Here is a 26,674-nt window from a genome sequence, read left to right on the forward strand (position 1 = left end):
TATTTTGAAGATAAAATACCCAGGACTTGGTGATCACTAGGGACGGGTGGCCTGTGGATTGGGCGTCCTTTGCTGAGATTGGCGGGCGAGGAGGGACAGGATCACACCCCGGATGTGCCAAGTTTGAGTTGCTAGTGGACTCAGGAGGGGAGACCCTGACAGGGTTGGGAGCCCAGGGGAGGGTTGTGGGCCGGTCTGTGACTGGATCTAACTCTTAAAGGGATGGCCAGGTGTACAGGACGGCTGTGATCTCACTGAGCCAGGACCTGAGTGAGGGTCTGGAGAGGCAAGAAAGGGAGCCCCGACCAGGGCTGTGCCTTCCTCCTTTTCCCACGACGCAGAGGTGAGGGTCTGTGGCAGGAGGCGGGGCGAACCCCCGAGGGTGCTGGCGTCCATTTTATCCACGAAGAAGGAACAAGGGCATTCGTTGGACATGCGGAGAAGCCAGGAGGGAGAGGAGAACAGCAGGGGGCGGAGGGTGGAGGCCCCCTGAGGCTGGCCACACACCTTGCAAGGTCACACGCTCCAGCCGTGTGGCTGTCCGGCCTCTCCTCCGATGCTCGGACAGGAGACGTGGTTGGCAGGCTGCCCACCGCAGGCTGACCGGGCGGTTTCACCAGCTGCTGCACAGGAGTGAGCAGCGAGGGGTCTGAGAGAGGGACTGTGACCACCAAGAGGCACAAGGAAACTGACAGCTGACGAGGGCGGGAGGGAGGCAGGACGAGGCTGGCTCCAGAGCAGAGCGAGGTCCTGCCAGGCGAGGGGGAGTGCGAGGGAGGCGGCAGCTCTAGGCTGGCCTCAGAGACTGCCACTCATTTCCCCTCCTCATGGCTTTGTTTATCTTTCAAACGTCTTAATAAAACATGAGGAAACATTTATTCTCTATAGATCAATAATTTATTCTGAGTTATGACAATACTAAGTTTGGTCAATTATTCATTGACTATGAAGTATTTATAAATGCTACCTTAATCTAAAGCATTAGCCATTAGGATTCCAATATGAATAGAGCCGCTGACTTGGAGGAGAGGAAGGGCACAGTGGGAGGGTGTCAGCAGCGGGTGGGCGGGGGACTGTGGCTGATAAGATTGTTTGAAGTAACGAGGTGGCACTGGGAGTCCCACTTGGGGGGTAGGCGGAGGTGCCTCAGTGCCCGGGGCTGGCCTGCTGGACCCTCAGAGAGAGCCCATTCCTGTGAACCGAGGCTGAGCCCGGGCTGCCCGCCTGCCTAGGCCAGCGGCTCCTTGCCAGGCTCCTTTGGGTTGAGGCATCTCTCTTGGGGCTGCTTCTACCCAAGAGGAGTGTCCCCTCTTGTCCATGCGGGAAGGTCCTGTCCTCTGACCACCCACAGGCTGCTTAGCACATGAGGCTGGGGGCCCTGGCGTTAGAGTAGCAGGGGCTGCAGGGGTGGGCCGCACCTCTGCAGGGACCACATGGGGTCCCGGGAGGAGCAGAAGGGATGTGCCCTGGGGCATGATGCCTCTGGGCACAGGGCGGAGGGGAGGGCTGGGTTGGCGGTGACCAGCACCATCCCCAGGCGGTGGCACCAGAGATTGTGCGTCTCCTCTAGCAGAAGCCATCCAGGTGTATTCCCAGCCGTGGTCCTAGACTCCTCCAGGAATCCCCTTGGGGCTGAAGCCTGGGCTGGGTCAGCAGTGGTGCCAGGGTGCCCTCATGTCTGGGCACTGAACTGGGCCGTGAGCTGGATGCGCCCTCGCCCAGGGAGGCTTTGCTCTGCGGGTGGGCTCCTTCCCGGGCCAGTGCTGGGTGCGGAGCTCCCCCAAGAGGTTCCCCAGAGAAGGGCTGGGTCGGTTCCCACTGGATCCCGGGCCCTGCCCAGTAGTCTCCCGCTCGGTCTGTGCTGCGGCTCTGTGCCACAGGCTCTCTGGCTGCGTGGCCTGGCCTCTCTGTGCTTCAGTTTTGTCACCAGAGGTGAAGATTACAGAGATCCCGTCTGACCCGTGACGTGGCCCCGGAGTCTGCAGAGGCCTGGGAGCCGACACCGCAGGGCAGCCGGGGATGCTGGCTGAGCCCAGGAACCTCTCGTCTGGCCCCGCCCTGAGCTCTGAGCAGCTTCTTTCTTCCCAATTCCTGGGCCACCGAGCTCAGGTGAGGGCTCGAAGCTGCTCATTAGTCCTCTCTGCTCCTGACTGTCCCCGCTGATGAGCCATTCTCAGGGAGTCTTTATCAACCCATCTGCCTGCATTGTTATAATCAAGAGAGATCAGCGTGATGGCTTATTCTATTGCAGACAAAGAATTATGACAAAGGCTGCTGTCTTCTGGTGAGGTGCAGAGACACCTCCGGGTGGAGAGGTGAGTAGCAGTGGTGGCTTCTCCCCTCCACTTCGCGCCAGGCTTTGGGGAGGCTCTTCACACACAGACCTTTCACAGGGTGTGCGCAGCAGCCGTGAGGTGGCGCCTCATCTACCAGACAGGAAACCGCAGAGGCCAGTCCCGCCCCGCCAAGCCCTGCGGAGTGTCCGCGGCAGGGCCGGGCTCAGACCCAGGCCGCGGGACCCCACTGGGGTTCAGACACAGAGGCCAGGCCCTCTCCAAGGCCCGCGGAGTGGCCGTGGCAGGGCCGGCCTCTCCCTCAGGGCCTGGGGAGGCTTCCAGCCCTGATTCCCGCCCGTTCGCTGGGGCGTGTGGAGCTGCAGGCGGCCACGGGGGGCAGGGCCCGTGGAGCCACCTCCGTGGGGAGGGCTGTTGGCTTTGGGGGTGAGGTCACCCTCTGTTGTAACTACTGCTGTAACTTGGGATCCTGGGCATGACTTGGGTGGGGACGTGGAAACTGACATGCTTGGCACTGGTGGTCCTCGTGAAGTCACTGCTCTCGTAGCTCTGCTGGTGCAAAGATACCAGAAGCCGGACGGTTTCATGCCCCCTGTGCAGTCATTGCAATTAAATAGGAACCGGTGGCTCAGAAAGGAGACGTGCCCATGGCCACAGGCTGCTGACCAGAGAGCCGCCAGAACCAGGAGACTCCGGAGCTGCGTCTGCTGCCGAGCCCACGCCACCCGAGCTGGCATCCGTGGCTGCCGCGGGGCTGGGCAGGGCGACCAGCAGGCACTTGCCTGCCCCCCGAGCATGTTCCTGCTGCCGGCCGGTGCCGTTGTCCCGTGCCCATCACACTGCTCCCCTGTCTCTGTGGGTCTGAATCTCTCTTCCCTTGAGGTCCTGATGCCTAGCCCACCTCAGGCCCCAGGGAGCTTCCTCCCTCCTTCCTCACAGGCTGAACTGCGGGGTCTGTCTCCTTGGTAGAGCAAAGGGGGCCCTGCTCATCCTGCTCTCTGTCCCCCCCACCACCCTGCTTGGTGCCCAGGCTTGCAAATGGGGGGGAGGGCGGAAGGGGGGGGCAGTCCTGGAGGAGTGGGCAGAGCCCAGGCGGGGGGCAGGGACTTTAGAACCAGGGTATTGAGTGGGGGCAGGGCTTGCCATCCGAAGTCAGACACTGACCCAGGAGGGAGCCGGGCAGGGGGGCGGCACACAGCTGGCACCCAATGAGGCCACAGTGAGGGCGAGTGCTCTTTGGTGCTCTGGGCTGGGACGGGGCTGGAGCGCTGGCTCACTTGATGCCCCAGTGGCGCGCAGTTTATTTTGCAAGTTTTCTGGCTTAAAGTTATAGATGCAATGCCCTGCCATTAAAGAGAGCACGGGCAGGAGAAGAAGAGAAAGCCATCATCGCAGCACCCGCCTCTCAGGGATTCTCTGGCCTTTCCCGTGGCTTTTCACCTCGCTGTAATCCTGGTGAGCGTACACGTCTCAGGAGCGTTTAGATTGCATGCCATCTCAGTTGTGTGGCCTCATGACTTCATATCCGGAAAGTGGATGCAGTGACGCCTCCTGCACACGGGCGCCGTGAGAGCAGTGTGAACCCGGCATACAGTGGCGCCAGGATGTTTGGCCCAGAGAACGTTCTCACAGAACGGTCCCTTCTCTTACAGAGCGTCCCATGCAGCCATTACCGGAGGCTTATTTCCCTCAGCTAAAGGAATTCTCTGTTCACGGCATGGAAAATTAGCAACATACAGAAAAGCAGGAAAACCACGTCTAGGCCTCTTCTGACATGCAACCACGTTTACCATTTAGGTCCTTCATGCCTGCTGTGTTATTTACTGGGTGTTGTAAAATCCATACAATTGTGTATCCCTTCCCCATAACTTTTATGACGCGCACTTTCCTACCAGTACGTTAATGTAGTATCAGTGAATAGTTTTAAAGGCTGCATATGTTTTCAGCAAATGGAGCCATTTCGTTCACTCACCGATTTGTCTCTTAGATTGTTGGCAATAGTTCACGAGTACGGAGAAGTGGCCTTCGAACGTGTTGGGTCTGAAGCCATTTCTGCAGTTCAAATAGGGGCCTGGAGTGCCATCACTGGGCAGAGGGCGTGACCCTGTCCCGGCTCGTCGTATTTTGTAGCCTTTACTCGCTGCCACGTGCCGAGCCCGGCGTGTGCAGGAGGGTGGTGAGCAGAACGGCTTGGCCCTTGTCCCCCGGAGCTTGAGGTCAAGCAGGAGAGAAGGGTAGGGGAATTGTGGGGTGAGGGGAGTGCTGGACAAGGGGTCCGTAGCCAGCCTGGGGGTGAAGAGCCTGAGTCTTGACACGCGAGAGGCAATAGAAAGCAGGGCAGGTGCAGGGCCAAGACTTGGGCAGTTGGTTGGGGCATAGTGAGCGGGGCCTGTGACAGGCCGCACAGCGTCGGGGCACCTGCAAAGCGCTCTGAGGGCTTTGACTCTGTGCCCAAGGCTCTGTGGGAGCCACCGAAGGGCTTTACACAGGAGCAGCAATGGTTGGGTTTCTGTTCGGGAGAGAAAGCTGGGTGAGAGGGGTAGGCACTGGGATGGCTGTATGACTCCCCGAGAGACTTCAGGGGTCTCTTGTTCAGCCACCCCACCCCGCCTCGCGCTTGGAGGCCGAGGGGTCCACCGGGAGAGCTGTGGCATTTGAATGATTGTCCTGAGTGGGGAGCTGTGTGCCTCCCATGCCTGCTCCACGGTGCTCCCTGCTCTCGGGCTCCTTCTCCCCGGGCTCTTAGCCGAAAGAACCGCTTTGTCAAGTTGTTCAAAGCCAGCCATCGGCCGCAGATGGCCTGCTGACACTCACAGGCTGTTTCTTTCCCACACTCCTGTGTCACAGAAAGCGTTATTGGTAAATGTCGCTTCAGAACTGTTCAGAGCGAGTGCCCGTATGCAAGGTGTATCTCTCTGCTGCTGGCCTGATGCCCAAGGGTGTGGGTGTGTGGCTGACAGGGGTGTCCCTCGTGCTTACGGGTGACTCCAGAAGGCCAGTGCCGCCTCCAGCCCGGCCCGCGGCCCGCCCTCACCGGGGAGCCTCTCCCTTCGCTCCTGGCGAGTGGCTGAGTCACCCGGGGCCCCTGGAGCCAGCGCTGGGCAGGGTCTGACCCAGGCTTTCGGATATGAACCAAGTGGATTTGGCCAGAAGACTTAGGGTTCTGTCTCTTTTTTTACCGACAACCTGGGTCCTCTGGGGTAAGTGTCTCGCTGACTTTCTGACGTGATTCATTCCCTTTAGTCCCAATCAGCCAGTCCGGCCAACTATTGAAGAGCATACAGTATTGTCCTGGTCTGGGCTTGGCCTTAGGGAAACACAGATAAAAATAAAAATGAGTTTTCGGCTGTCAGGGGCTCCAGCCAGGCAGGAGACAGGACGGCCCATGGAGCAGCACCAAAGGCCTCTGGAGCAGACCTGGGCTGCATCCCTATTCTGCCGTCTCTGCTCGAGCAGCCTGCGGCAAATAATTTTGCCTCTCCTGACCTTTGTTTTCTTATCTGTTGAATGGGCACAAGAGCGTCTAGAGGGCACCAGTGAGACTGTGTGTGAGAGCTGCTTGCCTGGCCCGGCATGGGCTCTTGGTCCCTGGAAGGAGGCAGCACTTCTTGGGGCCCCAGGCATGAGCTGCCAGGCGCGGGCCGGGTGGGTGCGGCCGTGCAGCATCACCCCGTGCTGACCCCTGCCTCTCTCACCTCTCTTTCCAGCCTGTGACCTCATGACCCAGGGGATTTTGGCTTTGGTCACGTCCACTGGCTGTGCGTCCGCCAACGCCCTGCAGTCCCTCACCGATGCGATGCACATCCCACACCTCTTTGTCCAGCGCAACCCAGGAGGGTCACCACGCACTGCCTGCCACCTGAACCCCAGCCCCGAAGGGGAGGCCTACACACTGGCCTCGAGGCCGCCCGTGCGCCTCAACGACGTCATGCTCAGGCTGGTGACCGAGCTGCGCTGGCAGAAGTTTGTCATGTTCTACGACAGTGAGTATGGTGAGTCCACGGGGCAGGGGCCGCTCTGGGCTCCGCTGGGCACACAGCTGGGAGCGGGAGGCCTGCGCGCTGGCCTTGGCATGGCAGGCAGCTGCCTGCCTCCGAGCAGGCCTGGGAGGCGTGGAAGGTGGGGGTGGTCTGAGCCCAGTGGGTCTCGGCGGCAGGGCCCAGCCTTGAGCTTCATGAGTGGGGGAAGAGCTGTGCAAACAGATCCATAGACAGGCACTAAAGTTGCCTAGCAACACCACCTTACCATGACAGCTGAAATTCGAATCATCTTCAATAAAATATTAATAACCTGCTGGCAGGGACTCGAAGGGCTGCACGCAGGCGGCGGCGGAGGCCGCCAGCACGGGCCTCCTGGAAGCCTCCTCTCCAAAGATTGCCCCTCACCAGCCCTTCCCAGCTCCTTCCTGCCTCCTCTCTCATCCGCCCTTAGTCTCAGGGTCTTGGGCAAATGTCAGGGGAAGGACACGCTGAGTGGCACCCTGGGCATGGCTGGACATGGCCTCTTTGAATATCTGCCATAAGAAAAGAACCATCATTTGCTTCTTAGAAAACCAGAAAGATGGATTTTGGAGAAGTAGCTCGGGTTTTCTTACGGCTGCTCTGTAAAAACAAAACCCTCGTTCCACGATACGATGGTTTCCGTGTTATATGTTTTTTTTTAAATCCCGTTATTTTGAGATGATTGAGATTCACATACAATTCTGAGAAATAATACGGAGAGACCCAGTGGCCTCAGCAGGTCCCCAGCGGCAGCTGCGTGCAGAGCTGTGTGCAGCTCGTAAGCGGGAAGGGACACCCGTGCCCTTGTTCACACCCTCCAGTGCGCGTGCGGGCGGCGTGCGCTCACCGCTGTGCGATTTACCTCGTGTAGATTCATGTGACCCCGTCGTCAGGATGCAGAGCCGTTTCCTCGTGAGGATCCTCATGCTATGGCCACGGCCACCTACGTTCTATGTCTAAGGGTGTGAGGACAGTGAGGCCGGCAGCCTGAGAGCTCGGGCCCACGGGGCCCTCGAGAGTCCTGCTGTCCCTGGCGAGCTCAGCCCTTTGCCAGGAATGGAACCGCGAAGAGAAGTCAGTGTGTGTTTGCATTTGCCTGCCACTCTCTGCTCTGAGACTGGGCGTCGTCCTCAGCCCTTGAGCAAATATGCTGCCTGAGACTGCGGGAGGAGTGGGGAGCGCGGGTACCGTGCTGATGTAAAGGTGAGGCGGTGAGGGGACAGGGCGGCCCGAGACTCCGTGCACTTGAGCTGGACTCTGTCCAGGACTGGCCTCTCCCCCCACCCTCTCCATCTCTGGCCCTGGGAGCAGTGGGAGACCAGGCCACCTCTGAGGAGCCCCAGGGCGCCTCTAGGGGGCCAGCCTTCCTCTGAGAACCCTTGTGTTGGTGACTCAACCTCGTGCCTTCGGGTCTGCTCTGAGGCTGGGTGAGGGTAGGTGAGCACGTGCCCTGGGCTGGAGGGTGCTGTGTCCTCTGTTCCCACCCCACTTCTCCTGGCACCTTTGCTCTCCTTCTGCTCTGACCTATAGACACTCTTCAGGCCCTGGTTCTCACAGACTGAATGACACCCCATGGCACCTGCTCAAACTCTCTTTTCTTCTTATTACTCCCCTTCCCCCTACTCAGCTCTGGCGGTTCTCAGTGATTCCACGCAGGGGAGGGGACCAAGCGCTCCTCTGGAGAGCACCGCAGCAGTGGGTGAGCCTCGAATGCTGTGCTGGGGAGAACTCTGAGGCTGTATGTGGGAGTGATAGAAAGCGCTGTGGTTGCTCTGTGATGCCCCTGGTGCCCCGGGGGCTGGGCTGGGGAAGAGGGACTGCCAGCCATCTGCCCTGTTTGCTGACTCTGATCTGCAAGGTGGCTGGCCTGGGAACCCTGCAGAGCTGCCATAGGTGGGGACGTCGCTGTCCAGGGTGCTGACCCGTTGGCTTCAGACTTTCCGGAGGCCAGAGCCCTTTCCCTGGCTTCGGTGCTGGACCTCCTGCCTTTGCCTGCCCTGGTCATTGGCCCCCTGATTAGATGACCTTGGAGATGAAGATTTTGGCTCAAGATGTTCTCCATACATTTAACCCTGACTCCTGCTTGTCTTGGCTATGCCTCGCACACATGGCCTAGCCTCTGACCCGCTTTCCAACACCCTTGTGTTGGGGAGCCCAGGAGGGAAACCCCGTGCTCTGGGATGCAGCACATCCAGCCAGGAGTGGAGGGTGAGGGGCTCCCTTGGCAGGGCTGGCATTGGTCTGTCTGGAGGCCTTGGAGGTTTTATGTGGCTCTTATGCCCAAGACAAACGGGGCCTCCAGAGCTCCTCAGGGCTTCCAGCACCCCCGACTGCAGCACTAGCTGCAGATCAGCCCAATTCAAGTCAAATGGCCTGTAAAGGCTGTTTTATTCCTTCCAAACTCGAACAGAAGTGCTGATGTGCAAGTGTCTTTCCGTGTATTATCTTACCTAAGCCGTAAAATGATGGCACTCTGAGGTTCTGGCTGCATTTACCAATGAGGAATGCAAGTCCGAGAGGCGTTCTGACTGTTATGCCCTTGCGCTTAGTCAGGCCGTTTCTGTCATCTGGGGTGGCTAAGTCCATCTTCCCAGCCAGGCAGAGCTGATGCTAAGAAGGAGGTGGTGGTTCGGAATGGACTGGCATGCCTAGGATGGGGAGATGTAAGGCCCCGACCTGCTGGGCGAGGCCTGATTCTTCCTTACTTGCCCCTCAGTCTTTCTTTAAACCCAGGAATGTCCTGCCTTGGGTGGAGCCTGAGGACTGCGCATTTGAGTCAGGAATCAAGGGCCAGGGAAGCAAAAGCCTTGGGCCCCGAGAGAGAACTTGGCAGAGAGCGAGAGAGGAGTCTTTATGTATATGGTTTACAAAATGCAAGATGTGCCATTTGGTAAAATTCCATAGAAAACACTTGTATGCTTGTTGTGACAGTGAAAGGAAAAATAAAAGAGAAGCTGACATTTGGGAGAGAAAATCTGTAACATTAAAATACCAAAAGTTTGGATCGAACAGAACAGAGAGCTTTGGCGCGCCACTTCACATTCTGGAACACTCAGTGTGTGTGGGGGCCGTGCTCGGGCTGTGGCCTCGCTCTCTTCCTAGTGAATACATGTGGGTGAGCGGTGGAGTTGTGATGGGACTTTAGAAATCATTGACTCATTCATTCAACAAATATTCGCCAAGTTCCTACCACGTGCAGTTTTTTCTACAAACTCATAGATGAAGATACAGGTGGTGGAGTAACTTGGCTAAAGCTGAAGCCAGGCTCCAGCCGTCCCTCCGCAGCGTCCCCCGCCTCTGGGCAGCGGGCAGGCCGGGCCGTCGGCTGCTGGAATCCACAGAAACAAGCACTCAGGCTCTGTATGAATGGACGCTGCCTATTGCACTAGTTTTTAAATTATTTTAAAAACTTGAAAGTTGCCCATGATAACAATGTACATGTTAAGCTAAAAGAATGGAATTAAAGTAAACTTCCATGAACTCATACCAACTTAACAAATGCGAAGGCGCCCTCCAGGGGACAGCGCCGTCCTGAGTGTGCTCGCCAGCCCTGCTTTTCTTTCTTTCTTGCTTTTTAAAAAAATATATTTTATTGATTTTTTTACAGAGAGGAAGGGAGAGGGATAGAGAGTCAGAAGCATCGATGAGAGAGAAACATCGATCAGCTGCCTCCTGCACACCCCCCACTGGGGATGTGCCCACAACCAAGGTACATGCCCTTGACCGGAATCGAACCTGGGACCTCTCAGTCTGCAGGCCGACACTCTATCCACTGAGCCAAACCAGTCAGGGCATCTTTATAGGCGATCATTTACCGAAATACCAAAGTACACATTGCTGAGGGCGGCCTGGTGTGAGCGGGGATGGGGAGGGTTTCTATTGGCTGTCAGGAGGATGGGGAGGGTTTCGATTGGCTGTCAGGAGGGTGGGGAGGGTTTCGATTGGCTGTCAGGAGGAAGTGTAGTGAGGGGCAGGGCAGGGCCAGACTGCTTCTGGCCAGAAACCCCCATAAAAGACCCCTGGTTTCCCTATCCTCTCCAGTCCATGGAGTAACTCTTCTGTATGCTTTTGTGATTGCTTTTTTCCACTCATTATTAGGATTTTGAGACCCACTCGTGTGATGAGGTGGGTATATCCAATCCTTTTTACTGCTGCATACTTTCATGCGACATTATGTATTTTGTTGTTATGGGCATGTGGGCTGTCTCCAGATATTTGCTATTGCAAGTAATGGTAATGAGGTCATTCTCGTCCTGTCTCCGGGTCCGGTGAGGCTCTGTGAGGCTCTCCTGGGCAGACGTGCTGGGCCTTGGCTGAGCCTGTTGCCCCTGGTTAAGTCATTCCAGACTGCTCCGCTCCTCTGCTTACGCTGCCGCGCCGCGGGCCGGAGTGCTCAGAGCGCCCAACCTCACCCACTGGCAGCACTTTAATTTTGAGATTTTCATGTGAAGATGGTATATTATTATGATTTTAAAATACATTTTTCTGATAACAGATGGATTGAGCATCTTTTCATGTCTTTATGGGCTATTTTTTGTTTTCTCTTCTATGAAATGCCTGTTTATTGTTTTTAATATTTTACCGATTTTTAAAATTGAACCTTTTCTTTTGTAAGTTAGGTGTGGCAAATATCTTCTTTCAGTTACCTGTCTCTTTTATTTTTAAGAATGACTTTTTATTGATATTGAGAGAGAGAGAGGTGAGAGCGAAACATTGATTGGCTGCCTCTCCCACTCATCTTTCATGTGCGTAACTTCTTCCTGTCTTATTTAAGAAGTTCTTCCCCACCCAAATGCCATAAAGCTATTTCCTGCTGAGCTCTGTGCACTGAGGGCAGATGTTGCCTTCTGGCTGGGTGCCCACAGCGTGTCCGCAGCGTGTTCCATGGGGGCGCCCCTGGCTGTGATGCTGGGCCGCCCCTCCCTGCAGCTGTGGCCAGCGTTCCTCCCCAGCACTGCTCCGTGAGACTGGAGCCTTGGGGCCAGTCTTTTCTAGGTGGTGACTGCACAGCTTGTGGCAGGTCCTTGGGGAGAACTTCCTGGAGGTGGTGGCAGATTAGCAGGGAGGACTAGTAGGAGGTGCTCAGGCGAAGGGCTCTGGGGGGAGGGGTCCCGGAAGAGCAGCCCTGGCAAAGGGAAGAGCTTGCTGGAAGGCTGGGTCGGGGTGATGGGAAGAGGCACAGATCACGTGGTGGCACTGTGGGCAGTGCCGGGGTGAGGCCGGAGATATAGGCTGGGCAGGCCTCGGGGCCTCACCGATGGGTTCGGGACCCCCGGGTATTTGGGGAGCCGCTCCTGTCTGCCTCTGATGGTGCCTTTAGACCCCGTCCATCAAGCCCCGTCCAGACACCTGAGGGCAGACCCAGGCCTGGAGGTCTCCTCTCCAGAAGCCTGGTTCTTCCATGGCGTCTAGGCTCGCTGGCTGCACGTGAGGGCGAAGAAACAAACGCACGTGCAGGATCAGATCTGACTCAGGACAAACCCCAGGCCCAGGGCCCCAGCGGAGGCAGGGCCTGAATGTGCCAGATGACCCCGGTGACTAGCAGACTCCGGCCGAGAGTGGGTCCTGTCCAGGCCTCTGTCCGTGGGGCCCTGCGCGGTCTTCAGGGCACCGGCTCACCCTCCTCAGGATGCCTTCCGGCGCACAGCAGGGTCCCTGCTTACAGGTGGGGAAACGGGCTCAGAGCCGTGAAGGGATCTGCTCCAGGTCATGTGGCTGGAGGGTCGAGGGCCGCCAGGTCTGATTCCCAAAGCGGGTCCCACAGCTCTGCTCCCGCCAGGCCCTCGTGGCAGAGCCTTGGGAGCAGATACTGCGGACTCCCCTGCATCACAGGGTTTGCTGGAGCAGGGTTGGCAGCAGCAGAAGTTCCATATGTTCATCTTTAGCCAATTGGTCAAGTATGTTATGTTACATACATTTAATGGAAAACTGTAGGTTTTTTTTTTTTTTGGTCAAATACCTCAGTGGAATTTATTGTTTTAAGAAAGGCTGTGGAAAGGTGGAACCATTTGGCACACGAGACTACCACGTTTCACTGACCGGAGGGGAGGCTCTAGGGTGGAGGGGGGAGGCTGGAGGGCGGCCACCCCAAAGCTTGCAGTGCGGTGCAGCACACAAAATGGTGATTTTTATACAGGTTTTTTTTTTTTTTTTTTTTGGTTTTGCCATAAACACCTACCTCACAGGTTAAAAACACTGCGAAAACCGAAGCAGATAAGGCCATGATGGTTGGAAAAACCCCAGTTGCCCACTCCGCTTGGGCGGCACTCACAAATCGCACAGTGGTCACGCGGGGCTCAGGGCCTGGGGAAGCAGGCGGTTCCCCTACTCACCAGCGGCGGGTGTGGGGTCTTGGATCTGAATGTGTGGAGCCCAGGCCTTGGTGGGCAGGCCCCTCAGGGCTCTGGGGCTCTGGCCCCAGGCCCAGCACTGCCCTTTGGAAGCTGGAGGGGGTGCCCCTGCCGCCCTCCCCAGAGCCAGGCCGGCCAGTGCCCCCCCCTCTAGTGCTGGGGGCAAGGGAGGACCCCGCTGTGGAGAAGGTAGGACACCCACAGGCCACATTGCACTTACACCGTGGAGGAGGGAGCGGTGGGGTTGCTGGAGGAGGGTCCTGGGGCTGCTGCTGACAGTACCCACCCAGGGCTCAGGGCTGGGCCCAGGGCAGGCTGTGCAAGGCCAGCGAACTGAATAAGTTAACAGGGAGGGGACCTGCCTGCCCCTGAAGCCGGGGCTGGGGAGGGAGAGGCTGCTGTCTTCTGAGCCAAGGGGTCAGGCTGCTGCCCCAAAGGGCACGTCTTTGTGCCAGAGTTTGCAGCTGTGGCTTCCCCCATCTGGGATTGTGCAGGCCCCATTGGGTGCAGGGACCCCTTTGCCTTCCCTCTCTTGGAGGCCCCGCCCCACCCTGGCTGGAGTGGGGACATGGAAGCCACAGCAGCTTTGGGGGAGTCTGGTGTGGAGGGCAGAGGGGTGGAAGGCAGGCTGCATGTGTAGAGGGTCCTGCAGGCTTGGCCAGTGCCCCAGGGCCAGCGATGTCCCCTGGCAGCTCGTCTTGCTCTCCCTCTTTTCCTCCTCTTCCTTCTCGACCTTGTCTGGGTCTAGGGGGTTCGGCGAGGTGGCCAGGTTGGGGAACTCGCCCATGACGGCCATGGGGGTCTGGTGCTTGGCCCGCCGCGAGGTGCTGGGTGAGGGAGTGCGTGCACTCACCCTAGAGCTTGGGTGAGGTCAAAGGAGCCGAAGCTGGCGGCTGCGCAGGGTCAGGTTCCTGACCCCCATGCAGCTGGGCAGCAGCCAGTTCCGCCCGGAACCCCACCCCCAGCCAGGGCTTCCCTGGGGTGTGCACAGTGAGCCGCGGGCCCTCGAGCCCCACCCCCTCTGCCAGCCCCAACTGTAGTTCTTTCTGTGCAAAGAGGCAGTGGTCCGGCACATGGCACTGCTGACTGGCAATTGCCCCGCAAGGTCGGTGTGTGGTGCTGCTCTGTGCAGAGCACGCGGACACGTGTGTGCACCTGAGCGCACACAGGCCACAGGAAACGTTGGGTGGGGATGAAGACGGAATGGCAGATACATCTTTTCACTGCGTCGTTATTCCTCTTGAGTTTTGTATTAAGTGCAAAAATTAATATAATAAGAGGCTGCCTCCTCTCCCGCACTTATGCCCCTGGTGGCTTCTCCGAGCTCCAGCTTCCTCACTGAGGGACAGGGCTGGGGTTTCTGAGCTCTAAGAGGAAAGGGGCCTGCAGAGTGAGTGCCCGGCACACGGCCAGCGCCTGCATGATAACAACAAGCCCCGTTCGGGAGCTGGAGTGGCAGCGGTATTCCTTACAGGGTGGGTGGGCACAGGACCCACGAGTGTCTCGGCACAGAGCTCTGGTCGCTTGCCTCTGCGCCCTGGCCCAGGATCGCCCTGGAGGAGTGGGGAGGGCATGGCCTCAGGAGCAGTCTGCCTGGGTTGAGTCCGACTCTGCCTCTCCAGCGGTGTGACCTTGGGCAAGCCACTCAGTCCCTGTGCCACCGCCTCCTCACTGCGTAATGGGGGTAGAATCGCCTTCCTGCCTGCCGTGGTCCCTGTGGATTACATGAGTTACACATGCGAAGGGCTTTGCTGGTCCCGGCACATGGTAGGTGCTCAGTAGACTTTTTGCTTAGGCACTGCGCCCGGCGGCAGCCCGTTGCTGCCCTTCCACCCCGGTGCGTCTCTGCTGGGGCGTGTTCCGTGGCCGTACTTCCTCTTGGTTCTTGGGGAAGCAGTGCGTAAGCCAGCTCTCCCTCCTGCTGGGACCCGCCAGGCCTCCCTGCAGCCTCCCTCATGGCCCGGGGCTCTGTGCCAGCACACCTTCCCCGCCAGACAGCCCACTGTTCCCATGGCAAGTAGCCGCCAGCTGTGGGCCTCACTCCCTGAAAACAGAATCATTAGGACAAATGCTGTTTTAATCAATGCTCCGTGCCGACAACGTCTAATCTCTGGCCCCTGGCAAAGCAGGCCAGACAACTGAACCTCGGTGGTGAGCGATCTCATTAATAACTCACATTGTATAATTATGGCATTAGTTTAAATTGAAGGAATAGCTACTTTTTCCAGAACAAATGAATAAATGAGTTTAATTGCTAAGAAACCTAACAAGAAATTTGACAATAACTTTGTGGGACCAGTGTTTTAGGTTTTGTTCTTCAGTCTAATTACAAAGCAATGGTACTTTGGGGCATGTTAATTGTGGTGTTTGCTAGCAGACTAAGGTTTATTAACTCTGAGTTTCCTCGCCCCCATCGGATTCCGGAGCCACCTAGGGATTCGAGGTCTCCTCTAATGCCGGCGTGGGGGACAGGGAGGTGGGCTGCCCTGGCCCCAGGGAGCGTTCTCTGCTCTCCTCCCCCCACGCCATGGTGTGGCCCCTGCTCCTGACCCTGGCTCCCTCGGTCCCCTCGGCTCCTGCACACAAGACGGAACAGGTTTGTGGTTAAATACCAGGATTCCGGCAAGGACAGCATCTGGGAGACCCCGTCTGGGAGGACCATTGGCCCAAATGAGATCCTCTTCGTGGTCTCGGTTGACCCATCTCCTACCCTCCTTTCGGGAGAGCGTGGCTCTTTCCCGATAGGGTCCGGGGTGCCAGGCCAGTCCTCATTCTTTATTGCGGAGCACTTGGCAGGGAATAAAACGCCCTCCGTAGACGTGCACTGTTCGGTTAGACGAGTGTACGGACCAGCAGAAACACCACTGCCGTCGAGGTGCGGAGCCTTGCAGGCAGAAATGTTTGTTTTGAGGAGAGAAAACTGTAGTCACTTGCCCTGGCCCCAGTCACTGGGGCGCTGGTCGGTGGCACAGGCTCTGTGCCCGAGTCCACCTGCAGCATCTCTGGAGCCTCCTGTCTGCTCCTACAAGGATTCTCAGGGACCCGAGGTGTCCCTGTGGCTGGTCAGGGAGAGGGAGCGGGACAGGGCTTTGTGGAAGGCAGGGAGGGGGCGGGTAGCGCCCGGACAGAGCCATCTCCAGCCGGGAAGAGAGCCTTGGTGGCCTGCTCGTGGGCAGGGCGGCTCCTGGGCCCTGGCCAGGCAATGCCCAGCCCCTCCTCGGGAGGTGGCATTGGGTAGTTAGGAGCCAGGCTTCAGTGTCAGAAGGGCGCTCCCGCTCGCTGCTCGCTGCTCGCTGCCTCCGGGGGGTCCGGTGTGCCTGGAGCCCGGCCTTGAGCCTGTGAGGTGGTCGGCATGGCCTCCTGGGCTGCCGCAGAGCCGGCTGTGCAGGGCTCAGGACAGCACAGGCCAGAGCTTACGCTTTACAGGCTTCCCTGGGCCTCTTGTCCAGGACCCACCTGGTGCCACCCAGCCCCGAGGGAGCCTTTGTGGAGGCCCGGGAAGCAGGTTCCTCTTGCCAGTTGTTCAGCACGACTTGCCTGGCGGGGCCCGTGAAGGGGAGGCCTGTGGGTCTTGCCGGGTCCAGAGAGTGTCTCCGAAACAGCTGCGGACGTGCTGCCCCTTGGGCGCCCCAGGAGGAGGAAGGCTCGGGGCCCTAGGCGTCTCCCTGTGAGGTCCTGTGCTTGCGGTGGGCCTCCGCCCGCCCAGGTCACCCTTCTCCTTCTCCCCCTGCGCTCCCCCCCCCCCACCCCCCGCCCTGCTGCTCCGCCAGCCTCTGCGTGGCTGCCCCTCCTCCCCCGCCCCCCCCGCCCCCCCGCCCCCCCCCCCCCCCCCCACTTCCCAGAGGTGCCCTTGGGCCACCTGCCCAGGCCTCTCTCACCAACACATTGAGGATGGAACTCCTCCTCCTCCGACCCCTCCCCCTTCCCTGCCACGTTACTTTTTCCTTGAATTTATGGCCATTTATTTTTCTCGGTGTCTTCCCCTCACTGGCTGTGAGTCCCGCAGAGGCAGGGCCTTGCCTGGCTGTTGAGTGATGCTGCACCCAGCATTGCCATCAGCTCCTGGAACAGTCTGTGCTCCAGCAGATTGGAGAGTGAGTGAGCGAGTCTACACGTTGGGCGTTTTGTTGCCATGTATTCTTCCAGGCAGCATTTGTTCCTTTATCTGAGGTTTCTAATTACAGCTGTAGTGCGTGCTTAGCGTGGAGTCCCACAGCCTTCCAGGCGCAGCTCTGCGCCCCCCCCACCCCCCGCCCCCTGCCATGGGCCCTGTGCTGCCGCCCTGCTCCCTGCACCCTCCTCCCGGGCAGGTGGGGGGCAGCGCCTGTGCCCAGGGGCCGGGCCTGAGGAGAGTGCGGACAGTTCTCACAGTTTCATGGGACGAACTAAAGGTTTACTCAGTGGGATGGTATGAGTGGCCCCCAGGGTTTTGTGGGGGGGTCTTCTGGGGGTTGGGTTCCATTCCTTCCTCAGCCTTTTTCTGACTTATCTCTGGGCACAGTGACAGCTTTCTCCTCCTTGGTTTTCTCATTTTGATAGTGGGGTATCACAGCGCCTGCCTTGGGGGCTCGGCGGCTGAAATGAAATGAAATGAAATAGTGGATCTGAGAGATGGCGCTCCCGTGGCCCCAGAACACCCCACATTTTCTGATAGAGCCGGCCCTGGCCTGGCTCGAGCTGAGTGCTGGATACAGCCTTGCGGGCCTGGAGCGGGAGCCCACCTGCCCCCCAGGCGGTGGATTTGAATGACCTTTGGGAGCAAGGGGAGCTTTGTCTAGAGGAGGAGGGGAGGCAAGTTCCAGGGGGGACGCCTGTGTAAAGCCTGGGCGTGAGCTAGTGTGGCCTGTTCAGAGGCCACCCTGTAGGAGCAAGGAAGTGAAGGCAGGTGACAGTGGACGGGCGGGTGAGGCTTAGTCACCAGACCTGGGGCATCCGAGGCCGACTGTCCTGTCCGCAGCCCCGCCCCCTGGCTGCCCCCCTGTCCGCAGCCCCGCCCGCCCGGGCATGCAGAGGGTGAGCCTGCTTGCATGGGGTGTGGCCAGCTCTCCATGTAGGAGGCTCAGGGGTGGGTTTCCCAGTGGAGGCTCTGGGAGTGGTGACGAGGCCCCCAGAGCCACTTCTCCCCAAGGTAGCCTGTGTCTCCTCTCCAAGCCTCTGTTTATCCGATTCCCTCAGGCCCTGGGAGGGCTTGCCCGCTGCCACCCCCACCCCCACAGTGGGCGCCGGGGGTGGGCCTGGCACACTGCCTGTAGACTGGGGGTGAATTGTTTGGGTGGCTGGGCTGCCTGTTTACTTCCTGCACCCATCCAGAGGGGGTTCTCGGAGGCTCCTAATGAGGTGGAGAGGGATGAGGAGGCTCAGACCGCGGCGTCATAAAATGAAGACGGCTGCAGTGGCTGCGCTGGCTGAGGCGACAGGGGCTGCTGGGCCAGGCTTTCCTGGTGGCCACAGTGAAGGGGAGGAAGCTGCGGCCGCCAGGCCTCCCACCTGGTCTCCTGGTCCTTGGGAAGGAGGAGCAGGAACTCGCCCCCAGGGTGGCTCCTCCAGCCCTCAAAGAGGCTGCTCTGCGCAGGGAGACAGCACAGACAGGCACCGACTGCTGTTCAGGTGAGAGCAGGCGCCCAGGCTTTGGCGTGGCTGTTTCTCAGCTGAGCACTGTCCACGGCCTGCGGAGCATGGACCTTGGGGGGCCTAGCCCACCCCGGTGGAGCCCACGTTCCTGCAGGAAGGATGCTCAGGGAGGCCTGTGAGCTTCCTTGGAAAGAGGATGGGGTCCGTGTGTCCTGTTCTGGGTTCTTGTGGCCCACGGAGTGAGGTCTGTGGCCCTAGAGTTTCAGGTGCATTCCTCCCAGGTGCGTGCCTCCCAGGTGTGTATCTCCCAGGTGCGTGCCCCCCAGGTGTGTATCTCCCGGGTGCGTATCTCTCAGGTATGTATCTCCCAGGTGCGTGCCCCCCAGGTGTGTATCTCCCAGGTGCGTGCCCCCCAGGTATGTATCTCCCAGGCGCGTGCCCCCCAGGTGCGTGCTTCCCAGGTGCGTGCCTCCCAGGTGTGTGCCTCCCAGGTGCGTGCCTCCCAGGTGTGTGCCTCCCAGGTGTGTTCCTCCCAGGTGTGTATCTTCCAGGTGTGTGCCTCCCAGGTGTGTACCTCCCAGGTGAGTGCCTCCCAGGTGTGTATCTCCCAGGTGTGTAGCTCCCAGGTGTGTATCTCCCAGGTGTGTATCTCCCAGGTGTGTGCCTCCCAGGTGTGTATCTCCCAGGTGCGTGCCCCCCAGGTGTGTATCTCTCAGGCACGTGCCCCCCAGGTGCGTGTGCTTCCCAGGTGCGTGCCTCCCAGGTGTGTGCCTCCCAGGTGCGTGCCTCCCAGGTGTGTGCCTACCGGGTGTGTATCTCCCAGGTGCCTGCCTCCTAGGTGTGTGCCTCCCGGGTGTGTATCTCCCAGGTGTGTGCCTCCCAGGTGTGTGCCTCCCAGGTGTGTGCCTCCCAGGTGTGTATCTTCCAGGTGTGTGCCTCCCAGGTGTGTATCTCCCAAGTGCATGCCTCCCAGGTGCGTGCCTCCCAGGTGTGTGCCTCCCAGGTGTGTACCTCCCAGGTGAGTGCCTCCCAGGTGTGTATCTCCCAGGTGTGTAGCTCCCAGGTGTGTATCTCCCAGGTGTGTATCTCCCAGGTGTGTGCCTCCCAGGTGTGTATCTCCCAGGTGCGTGCCCCCCAGGTGTGTGCCTCCCAGGTGTGTGCCTCCCAGGTGTGTGCCTCCCAGGTGCATGCCTCCCAGGTGTGTATCTCCCAGGTGTGTGCCTCCCAGGTGCATGCCTCCCAGGTGTGTATCTCCCAGGTGTGTGCCTCCCGGGTGTGCATCTCCCAGGTGTGTGCCTTCCGGGTGTGTGCCCCCCGGGTGTGTGCCTTCCAGGTGTGTATCTCCCAGGTGTGTGCCCCCCGGGTGTGTATCTCCCAGGTGTGCATCTCCCAGGTGTGTGCCTTCCGGGTGTGTATCTCCCAGGTGTGCATCTCCCAGGTGTGTGCCTTCCGGGTGTGTATCTCCCAGGTGTGTGCCCCCCGGGTGTGTATCTCCCAGGTGTGCATCTCCCAGGTGTGTGCCCTCCGGGTGTGTATCTCCCAGGTGTGTATCTCCCAGGTGTGTGCCCCCCGGGTGTGTATCTCCCAGGTGTGCATCTCCCAGGAGTGTGCCTTCCGGGTGTGTATCTCCCAGGTGTGCATCTTCCAGGTGTGTGCCTTCCGGGTGTGTATCTCCCAGGTGTGCATCTTCCAGGTGTGTGCCTGCTGGGGTCCAGCCCCAGCGGGTCCAGGGGTTCCCAAAGGTGTGGACGGAGTCGGCGAAGGAAGTTTTACACAGAGACAGTGTTCAGAACTCTCTAGCTCTCCTTAGTCTCCGTGGATCTTCCCTGTGCCTGGCTGAGGCCACAGAGAGAGATCCCAAGGCAAGCTGAGCCTTTATTTTATAGAGAGAGGTAAACAAGGTAGTGGTTTCTATAGTTACACAGTTCTTGTGAGTTTCACTTGTTTTGACCATAGTTACACTTCCTGCACTTCCCTCAGCCCATTAGCTTCCCAGATAAGATCTAGAGAGCCTCATAAGGTCAAGCCTAATTATGCTAAGAGGACTGTGCCCTCTAAGCTGGGAATTGTTTGTGACTTTGCCCACAGGTCAGTCTGAGGCTTAACCCTACATCAGCTCCCCACATGTGCCTTCTGGGTTTGTATCTCCCAGGTGTGCATCTCCCAGGTGTGTATCTCCCAGATGTGCATCTTCCAGGTGTGTGCCTTCCGGGTGTGTATCTCCCAGATGTGCATCTCCCAGGTGTGTGCCTCCCAGGTGTGTGCCTCCCAGGTGTGTGCCTTCCAGGTGTGTATCTCCCAGGTGTGTGCCTTCTGGGTGTGTATCTCCCAGGTGCGTGCCCTTCAGGTGTGTGCAAGGCCTGGGGCCTGAAGTGAGCAAAGCAGAAGTAGTTGCACCTTGGCCCCCACTGTAACTGCTATGGGCCAGGGACAAGTGTCAGGTTGCAGGCTGTCCCAAGCGGGCCCAGCCTGGGCGGGGAGCTGGGCGCTGCCTGAGAGCTGGGGAGGAGTCCTGGTGGAGGGAGGGCAGCTGGTGGAGGGAGGTGATGAGAGAGGCTCAGGCTGCTCAGAGCAGGAGGAGATGATGCCTGGCTGGAGTCCAGAGTCTGGGACCAGGGACTGAGCCCAGGGTGGCCCAGCGGGCGGACGCCCTGCCAGTTCTAGGGCGATGGGGAAGCGTGGGAGGGTAGGACGCTTTGCCTTTTTCCTTGTGAGTTTTTAAAAATTATTTTTTCTTGTGTAGAATAGGAAAGGAATATGTTCTTGTTTAAAAAATGTAAAAAACATGGACCTTTACGGTGAAAACTATAAGCGCCTTCGAGGCACCACGCCCTCCACAATGGCACCCTTAGAGGCGGTACTGTGGCCTGGCCCTGCCCCACTTGCCCATCCCAGTGCTTCTTAAAGGCGGGAGGGCCGTGCCCACGCGTAGTTCTGTGCGGTGCCTTCTGCTTGGAGTGTTTGGGCCTTTCACCCACGCTGGCCCCTGGTCCCACCTAAGTTCCAGGTCTGCGGCCAGCCCTGCAGGCGGTTGTGGGCTGCAGGCGTTTTCCCATGCAGGTGGTCTAGTTATTCGCCCTGTGAGTGCACTGTGACCACACCTTCACGCACAGCTCTGCATGTGTCTCAGCGTGTCTGCACCGGGATTGCTGGAAAGTGGGGGTGCTGAGTTGTAGGGGACTCTGTTCCCGTTAGGAAGCTGGAAAGACAGTGGAGAGGTGTCAGGCACTAGGCCAGTGATGGCGAACCTATGACACGCATGTCAGAGGTGACACACAAACTCATTTCTTTGGTTGATTTTTCTTTGTTAAATGGCATTTAAATATCCTATCTAATAAAAGAGAAACATGGTAATTAGCGTACGACCGCTACCCTTCCCATTGGCTAATCAGGGTGATATGCAAATTAACTGCAGCCAAGATGGCGGCCGGCAGCCAGGCAGCTGGAAGCGAACATGAGGCTTGCTTGCTTCAGTGAAGGAGGAAGCCAACGTTCCCTGCTTGCCTTGCCGGCCTCAGAGCTGGCAGTTTGAAACATTGTAACAAATATAGAAGCTAAACAAAACCCCAGAAACCAGCTTTCAGCCGCCGGGATCTCAGAGCTGGAGATGATACAGTGTTTCGATTATAGAACCGAAACAAACCAGATACCTGCTTTCAGCAGCAGAGGCCTTGGCCCAGAATAAAAAAAAAAAAAAGAAAAAAAGGAGCGGTTGGGAGCTTCAGTCACCCACCAGCCTGAAAACAGCCCTCAGCCCCTCACCCAGACTTGCCAGGCACCCCAGTGGGGACCCCCACCCTGAAGGGTGTGTGACCAGCTGCAAACAGCCATCATCCTCTCATCCAGGCTGGCCAGGCACCCCAGTGGGGACCCCCACCCTGATCCAGGACACCCTTAAGAGAAAACCAGCAAGCCCCTACCCATGCACCAGGCCTATATCCTATATAGTAAAAGAGTAATATGCCTCCCAGCACCAGGATCAGTGGAGCCATGAGGCCTCCCGGCACCAGGATCAGCGTGACAGGGGGCAGCGCCCTAACCCCCTGATCGCCCTGCGGCTCTGTGTGTGACAGGGTGCGGCGCCCCAACCCCCCCCCCCCCCCCCCACGGGCCCTGCTCTGTGTGTGACGGGGTAGAGCCATAACCTCCCCATCGGCCCTGCCCTGAGTGTGACAGTGGCGGCGCCCCAACCCCCTGATCGGCCCTGCTCTGTGGGTGATAGAGGGCGGCCCCCCAACCCCCTGATCTGCCCTGCTCTGTGTGTGATAGGGGGCGGTGCCCCAACTCCCCTATCGGCCCTACTCTGTGCGTGACAGGGGGAGCTCCCCAACCCCCCTGATGGGCCCTGCTCTGTGCGTGACGGTGGGGAGCTCCCCAACCCCCTGATGGACCCTGCTCTGTGTGTGACAGGGGGCAGCGCCCCAACCCTCTGATTGACCCTGCTCTGTGCGTGACAGGGGGTGGCGCCGCAACTTCTCCATCTACCCTGCCTTGAGTGTGACAGGGGGCGGTGCCCCAAACCCCCAATCAGCCCTACCCTGAGCGTGACTGAGGGTGGCATCGCAACCTCCCAATCCGCCCTGCTCTGTGCATGACAGGGGGCGACGCCCCAACTCCCCAATCGGCCCTGCTCTGAGCCCAACCAGGGGCTGCACCTAGGGATTGGGCCTGCCCTCTGCCACCCGGAAGCAGGCCTAAGCCAGCAGGTTGTTATCTCCCGAGGGGTCCCAGACTGTGAGAGGGCACAGGCCGGGCTGAGGGGCCCCCCCTCCCCCCCGAGTGTACAAATTTTTGTGCACCGGGCCTCTAGTATAAAATAAATATCAAAAATATAAGTCTTTGTTTTACTATGGTTGCAAATATCAAAAAATTTCTATATGTGACATGGCACCAGAGTTAAGTTAGGTTTTTTCAAAATGCTGACACGCGGAGCTCAAAAGGTTCGCCATTGCTGCACTAGGCCGCGGAAGAGGTGCCTGTGGCGAACAGACCGCCCTGGCCCTGTGTCTGGCCTGGAGGAAGAGAAGCCCTTGGATGTCATATTGTGAAAAGGAGCGTGATGAGGCAGAACATCAGGAACAAAGTCCACAATTAGAGAACCAGATGCAACGAGCAGGGTCCTCTGGGTTAGCACAGCTCTGAGAACGGAGTCAGCGGGAGGGGCGGGAGAGTGGCGAGGAAGGAGATGCCGGCATGTCCTGCTCTGACGAGGCCACGTCTGTCTGTGGGACTGAGCCAGGCTGACAGGGTGCAGAGAGAAGGGCCCCGAGTCTTGGGAGGAGTGGCTGAGGGGCCAGGGGGCTGGGAGAGGGGCTGGTGTGAGCTGACGGGATCTGCTTGCTTGGAGTGGCCCATGGAAGGCAGTACAGGAAATCTGCAACTTTCCAGTGGTCAGAGCTGGTTTGAGCTAGAAGAGGCTGCTTCCATCCCCCAGGGAGCCCCCGGGCACGGTGTCAGAAAGGGTCCTTGTCCCTGCTCCTCCTCAGTACGGAGGCACCTTTGGGGACAAGTCACTGTTAACCAGAGGTCCCCACTGCAGACTCGGCGTACTCTCCCAGGCCTGGAGGCTGAGTAAAGGCCATTGGGTGAGGGGGCAGGAATCGAGTGCTCACCGAGGGGTTACCCGGTGCCGGCACCCTCAGGCCCGCATCTCAGACCCCCAGCCCCTGGCTAGTCTAGGAGCGGAGGCTGGAGAGTGTCAGGTGGCCACTGAACTCAGACCTCCTTCTCCTGTCTCCCCACCGCTCTGGGCGACAGGTGCCCGCGTTCCAGGTACAGTGCCCCTGGCATGAGGAGAGAGCTGGGGAGGAGGGGAGGCAGCATCCTGAGGGCCCCAAGTCAGGAGACCCTGCAGTGTGGCACGGCCCTGGGGACCAGAGTATTTCCAGCTGCTCTGCCACCTCTCCCTGCCCTCCCTGCCCTCCTGATCCAGGCCCTCCTGCCACACACGCCCTTCACGCACTGTCCACGGAGGCACACAGCTCAGCCGGGGGCTGGCAGCGGGCGTCCTGGGAGGCGGCTCCCTCGTGCGTGGTCTGTAAGGGTTTTGTGGAGACCCTGTGGCTTCGAGGCATTGTCACAGATGTCAGTGTCCCCGCTGGTGCTTGTGACGTGTCCTGGAGTCGGCCTGTGTGCCGGGAACTTCCCACTTTGCTCTTTCCTTTTTGTCATTTTTTATTGCGGTGAAATGCATACAACATAAAAGTTACCATTCAGCCACCTGTGAGTGAAGCTCGGCGGCGTGGAGCACGCTCCCGTGGTGCCACTCACCGCCACCAGCTCCGGAGCTCTTCCTGCAAAGCCGAGACTCGGCACCCGTCAGGCAGCAACTCTTCCCCAGCCCCTGGCGCCTACCAGGCCCTTTCTGTCGCTATGAATTTGGCTACTCAGTTGCCTCTTGCATGTGCCTCGACTGAGGCCAGGATGGAACCCGCAACCCCCAGAGTGGCCCAGTGATCAGGATGTCACCTGTTCTGCCTGGGATGTCCCAGCCCCTGGCAGCTCCCAGGGATCTCACATGTCCTGGCTCAGTTCAGTGCTGGCCCTTTGGATATATTTTTTAATTCTCACACAAAGCTGGTAGGATAGTCTAAGTAGGGGACTTAGTTAACAGTAAGTAGGAGACAAGTCTGCAGTGGGGACCTCTGATTAACAGTGACTTGTCACCCAAAGGTGCCTCCATACTGAGAAGGAGCAGGGACAAGGACCCTTTCTGACACCGTGCCCGGGGGCTCCCTGGGGGTTGGAAGCAGCCTCTTCTAGCACAAACCAGCTCTGACCACTGGAAAGTTCCAGGTGTTTGGCTGGCACTCATCCTCTGGTGCATACTGTCTGAGTTCAAATGCCACGCCCACCTTTCCAGCAAATGTGACCCTGGGTGAGGTGCTCAGTCTGTAAGTCTCTGGTTTCCACAGCACAGCATTCGAGTGAGGCTTGGAAGAGTGGGCATGTAGTGCCTGACACATTTGCCAGTGATGACATCCAGCCTCAGGGAGGTTAAGTAACTTGTCTGAGGTCACAGATCCAGTGAGTGGCAGACCAGGGCTGTCTGACCCCAAAGACCATACTTTTCTGTTACAGCCCTTTTGAGTCTGGATCCTCCAATGATTTGTTACCTGAAGGGTCAGACGCTCAAGTAAAATTTAAAAGAACCCGGGAAGCCTTTGGAAGCTTTTCTTGATTATTCCCTTGGGTGTCTCCAAGACCAGGGATGACGTGGAAATGTTGTATCTGGGTTTCTGGTTTATCCTCTATAGCCAATGCTGTAACAATGGGAAATTGTAACCCACCCCACCATTCCTTTGACATGGTTTCTGTAAATGCTGAGTCTGACTAATGTGTAGCTTGTAGATAAACAGCTCCTTATATAATAAAACCCTAATATGCAAATTGACCAAATGACAGAATGACTGGTTGCAATGACCAGTCGCCATGACATGCACTGACCACCAGGGGACAGACGTTCAACGCAGGAGCTGCCCCATGGTGGTCAGTGCATTCCCACAGTGGGAGTGCTGCTCAGCCAGAAGCCAGGCTCACAACTGGCGAGTGTAGCGGCGGAGGCTGGAGCCTCTCCTGCCTCCGCTGCAGGCAGGCAGTAAGGAGCAAGGGGTCCTGGACTGCAAGAGCCCTGGACTGCGAGAGGGATGTCTGAAGCTGGCAGGCGGACACCCCCTGAGGGGTCCCAGACTGCGAGAGGGTGCAAGCCAGGCTGAGGGATACACCCCCGTGCACGAATTTTGTGCACCGGGCCTCTAGTGTTTGTATAAAAATCCTAGGAACTAACTTCAGAAGCTACAGATTCCAACCTTAAGCCATCCCAGTTCCAGGAGATGTGCTGACCTTCAACCATAGAACCAGGATGACACACACCAGACCCTCACTTGACCAGTTTTAGGATCCTTGTCGGAGTGCACGGTGCTGGTCTGCGTGTAGACAGCTTTTCAACCTCCTCTTCTTGATCTCTTTGTTCTGCTTTCCCTCTCCTTCCTTATAAAAACCTCTGCCTGCCCTGAGGTGTTGAGATGGGCTTTGCGATAAGAGTTCCCCATCTCCTGAGGTGACTAACACTTGAATAAACCACTTTCATTTTTCATCAGCATCTGTCCCAGGAGTTTAGTTTTGGTGGTGGTAGGCAGCTGAACTTGGGTTCCAGTTACAACGCAGAGGAAGAGGTGGTTCTGCTTAGGTCCTAGTCTCTGCATCTCAGCTTGCTTGTTTCTGCACCTGTTTGCAGATGAATAGATCAGACCTGCTGAGTTTGTGGTGGCATCAGTTTTTATATCTTGTGACTGTGGGGTACTTATCTGCCCTTGTGTGTCACTCAGGAGATGATGGGGTGATTGCTTATCATAGGGAGGGAAGAAACACTTCATGAGTAATTACTGTGTGCTAGCATTGGGCTTGATGCTTAAAATTTGATGTCATTGAATTGTCATAGTAGCCTTGAAAGGTAGGT

The 26,674-nt window shown here is 58.2% G+C and overlaps 1 protein-coding gene across 2 annotated transcripts in view; it reads left to right on the top strand.

Moving 5' to 3' along the window:
- Positions 1-26,674, top strand: part of GRID1 (glutamate ionotropic receptor delta type subunit 1) — a 629,487-nt gene that overhangs the window by 166,907 nt on the left and 435,906 nt on the right. For both annotated transcript variants that reach the window (XM_070433218.1, XM_070433219.1), the window contains exon 3: positions 6,002-6,286. In XM_070433218.1, the coding sequence (XP_070289319.1) occupies positions 6,002-6,286 (285 nt within the window). The remainder of the gene's footprint in view (positions 1-6,001; positions 6,287-26,674) is intronic.

This window comes from Myotis yumanensis, unplaced genomic scaffold (genome assembly GCF_028538775.1).
Source record: "Myotis yumanensis isolate MYYU_CA2020_CCGP unplaced genomic scaffold, mMyoYum1.0.hap1 SCAF_13, whole genome shotgun sequence".
NCBI lineage: Eukaryota > Metazoa > Chordata > Mammalia > Chiroptera > Vespertilionidae > Myotis > Myotis yumanensis.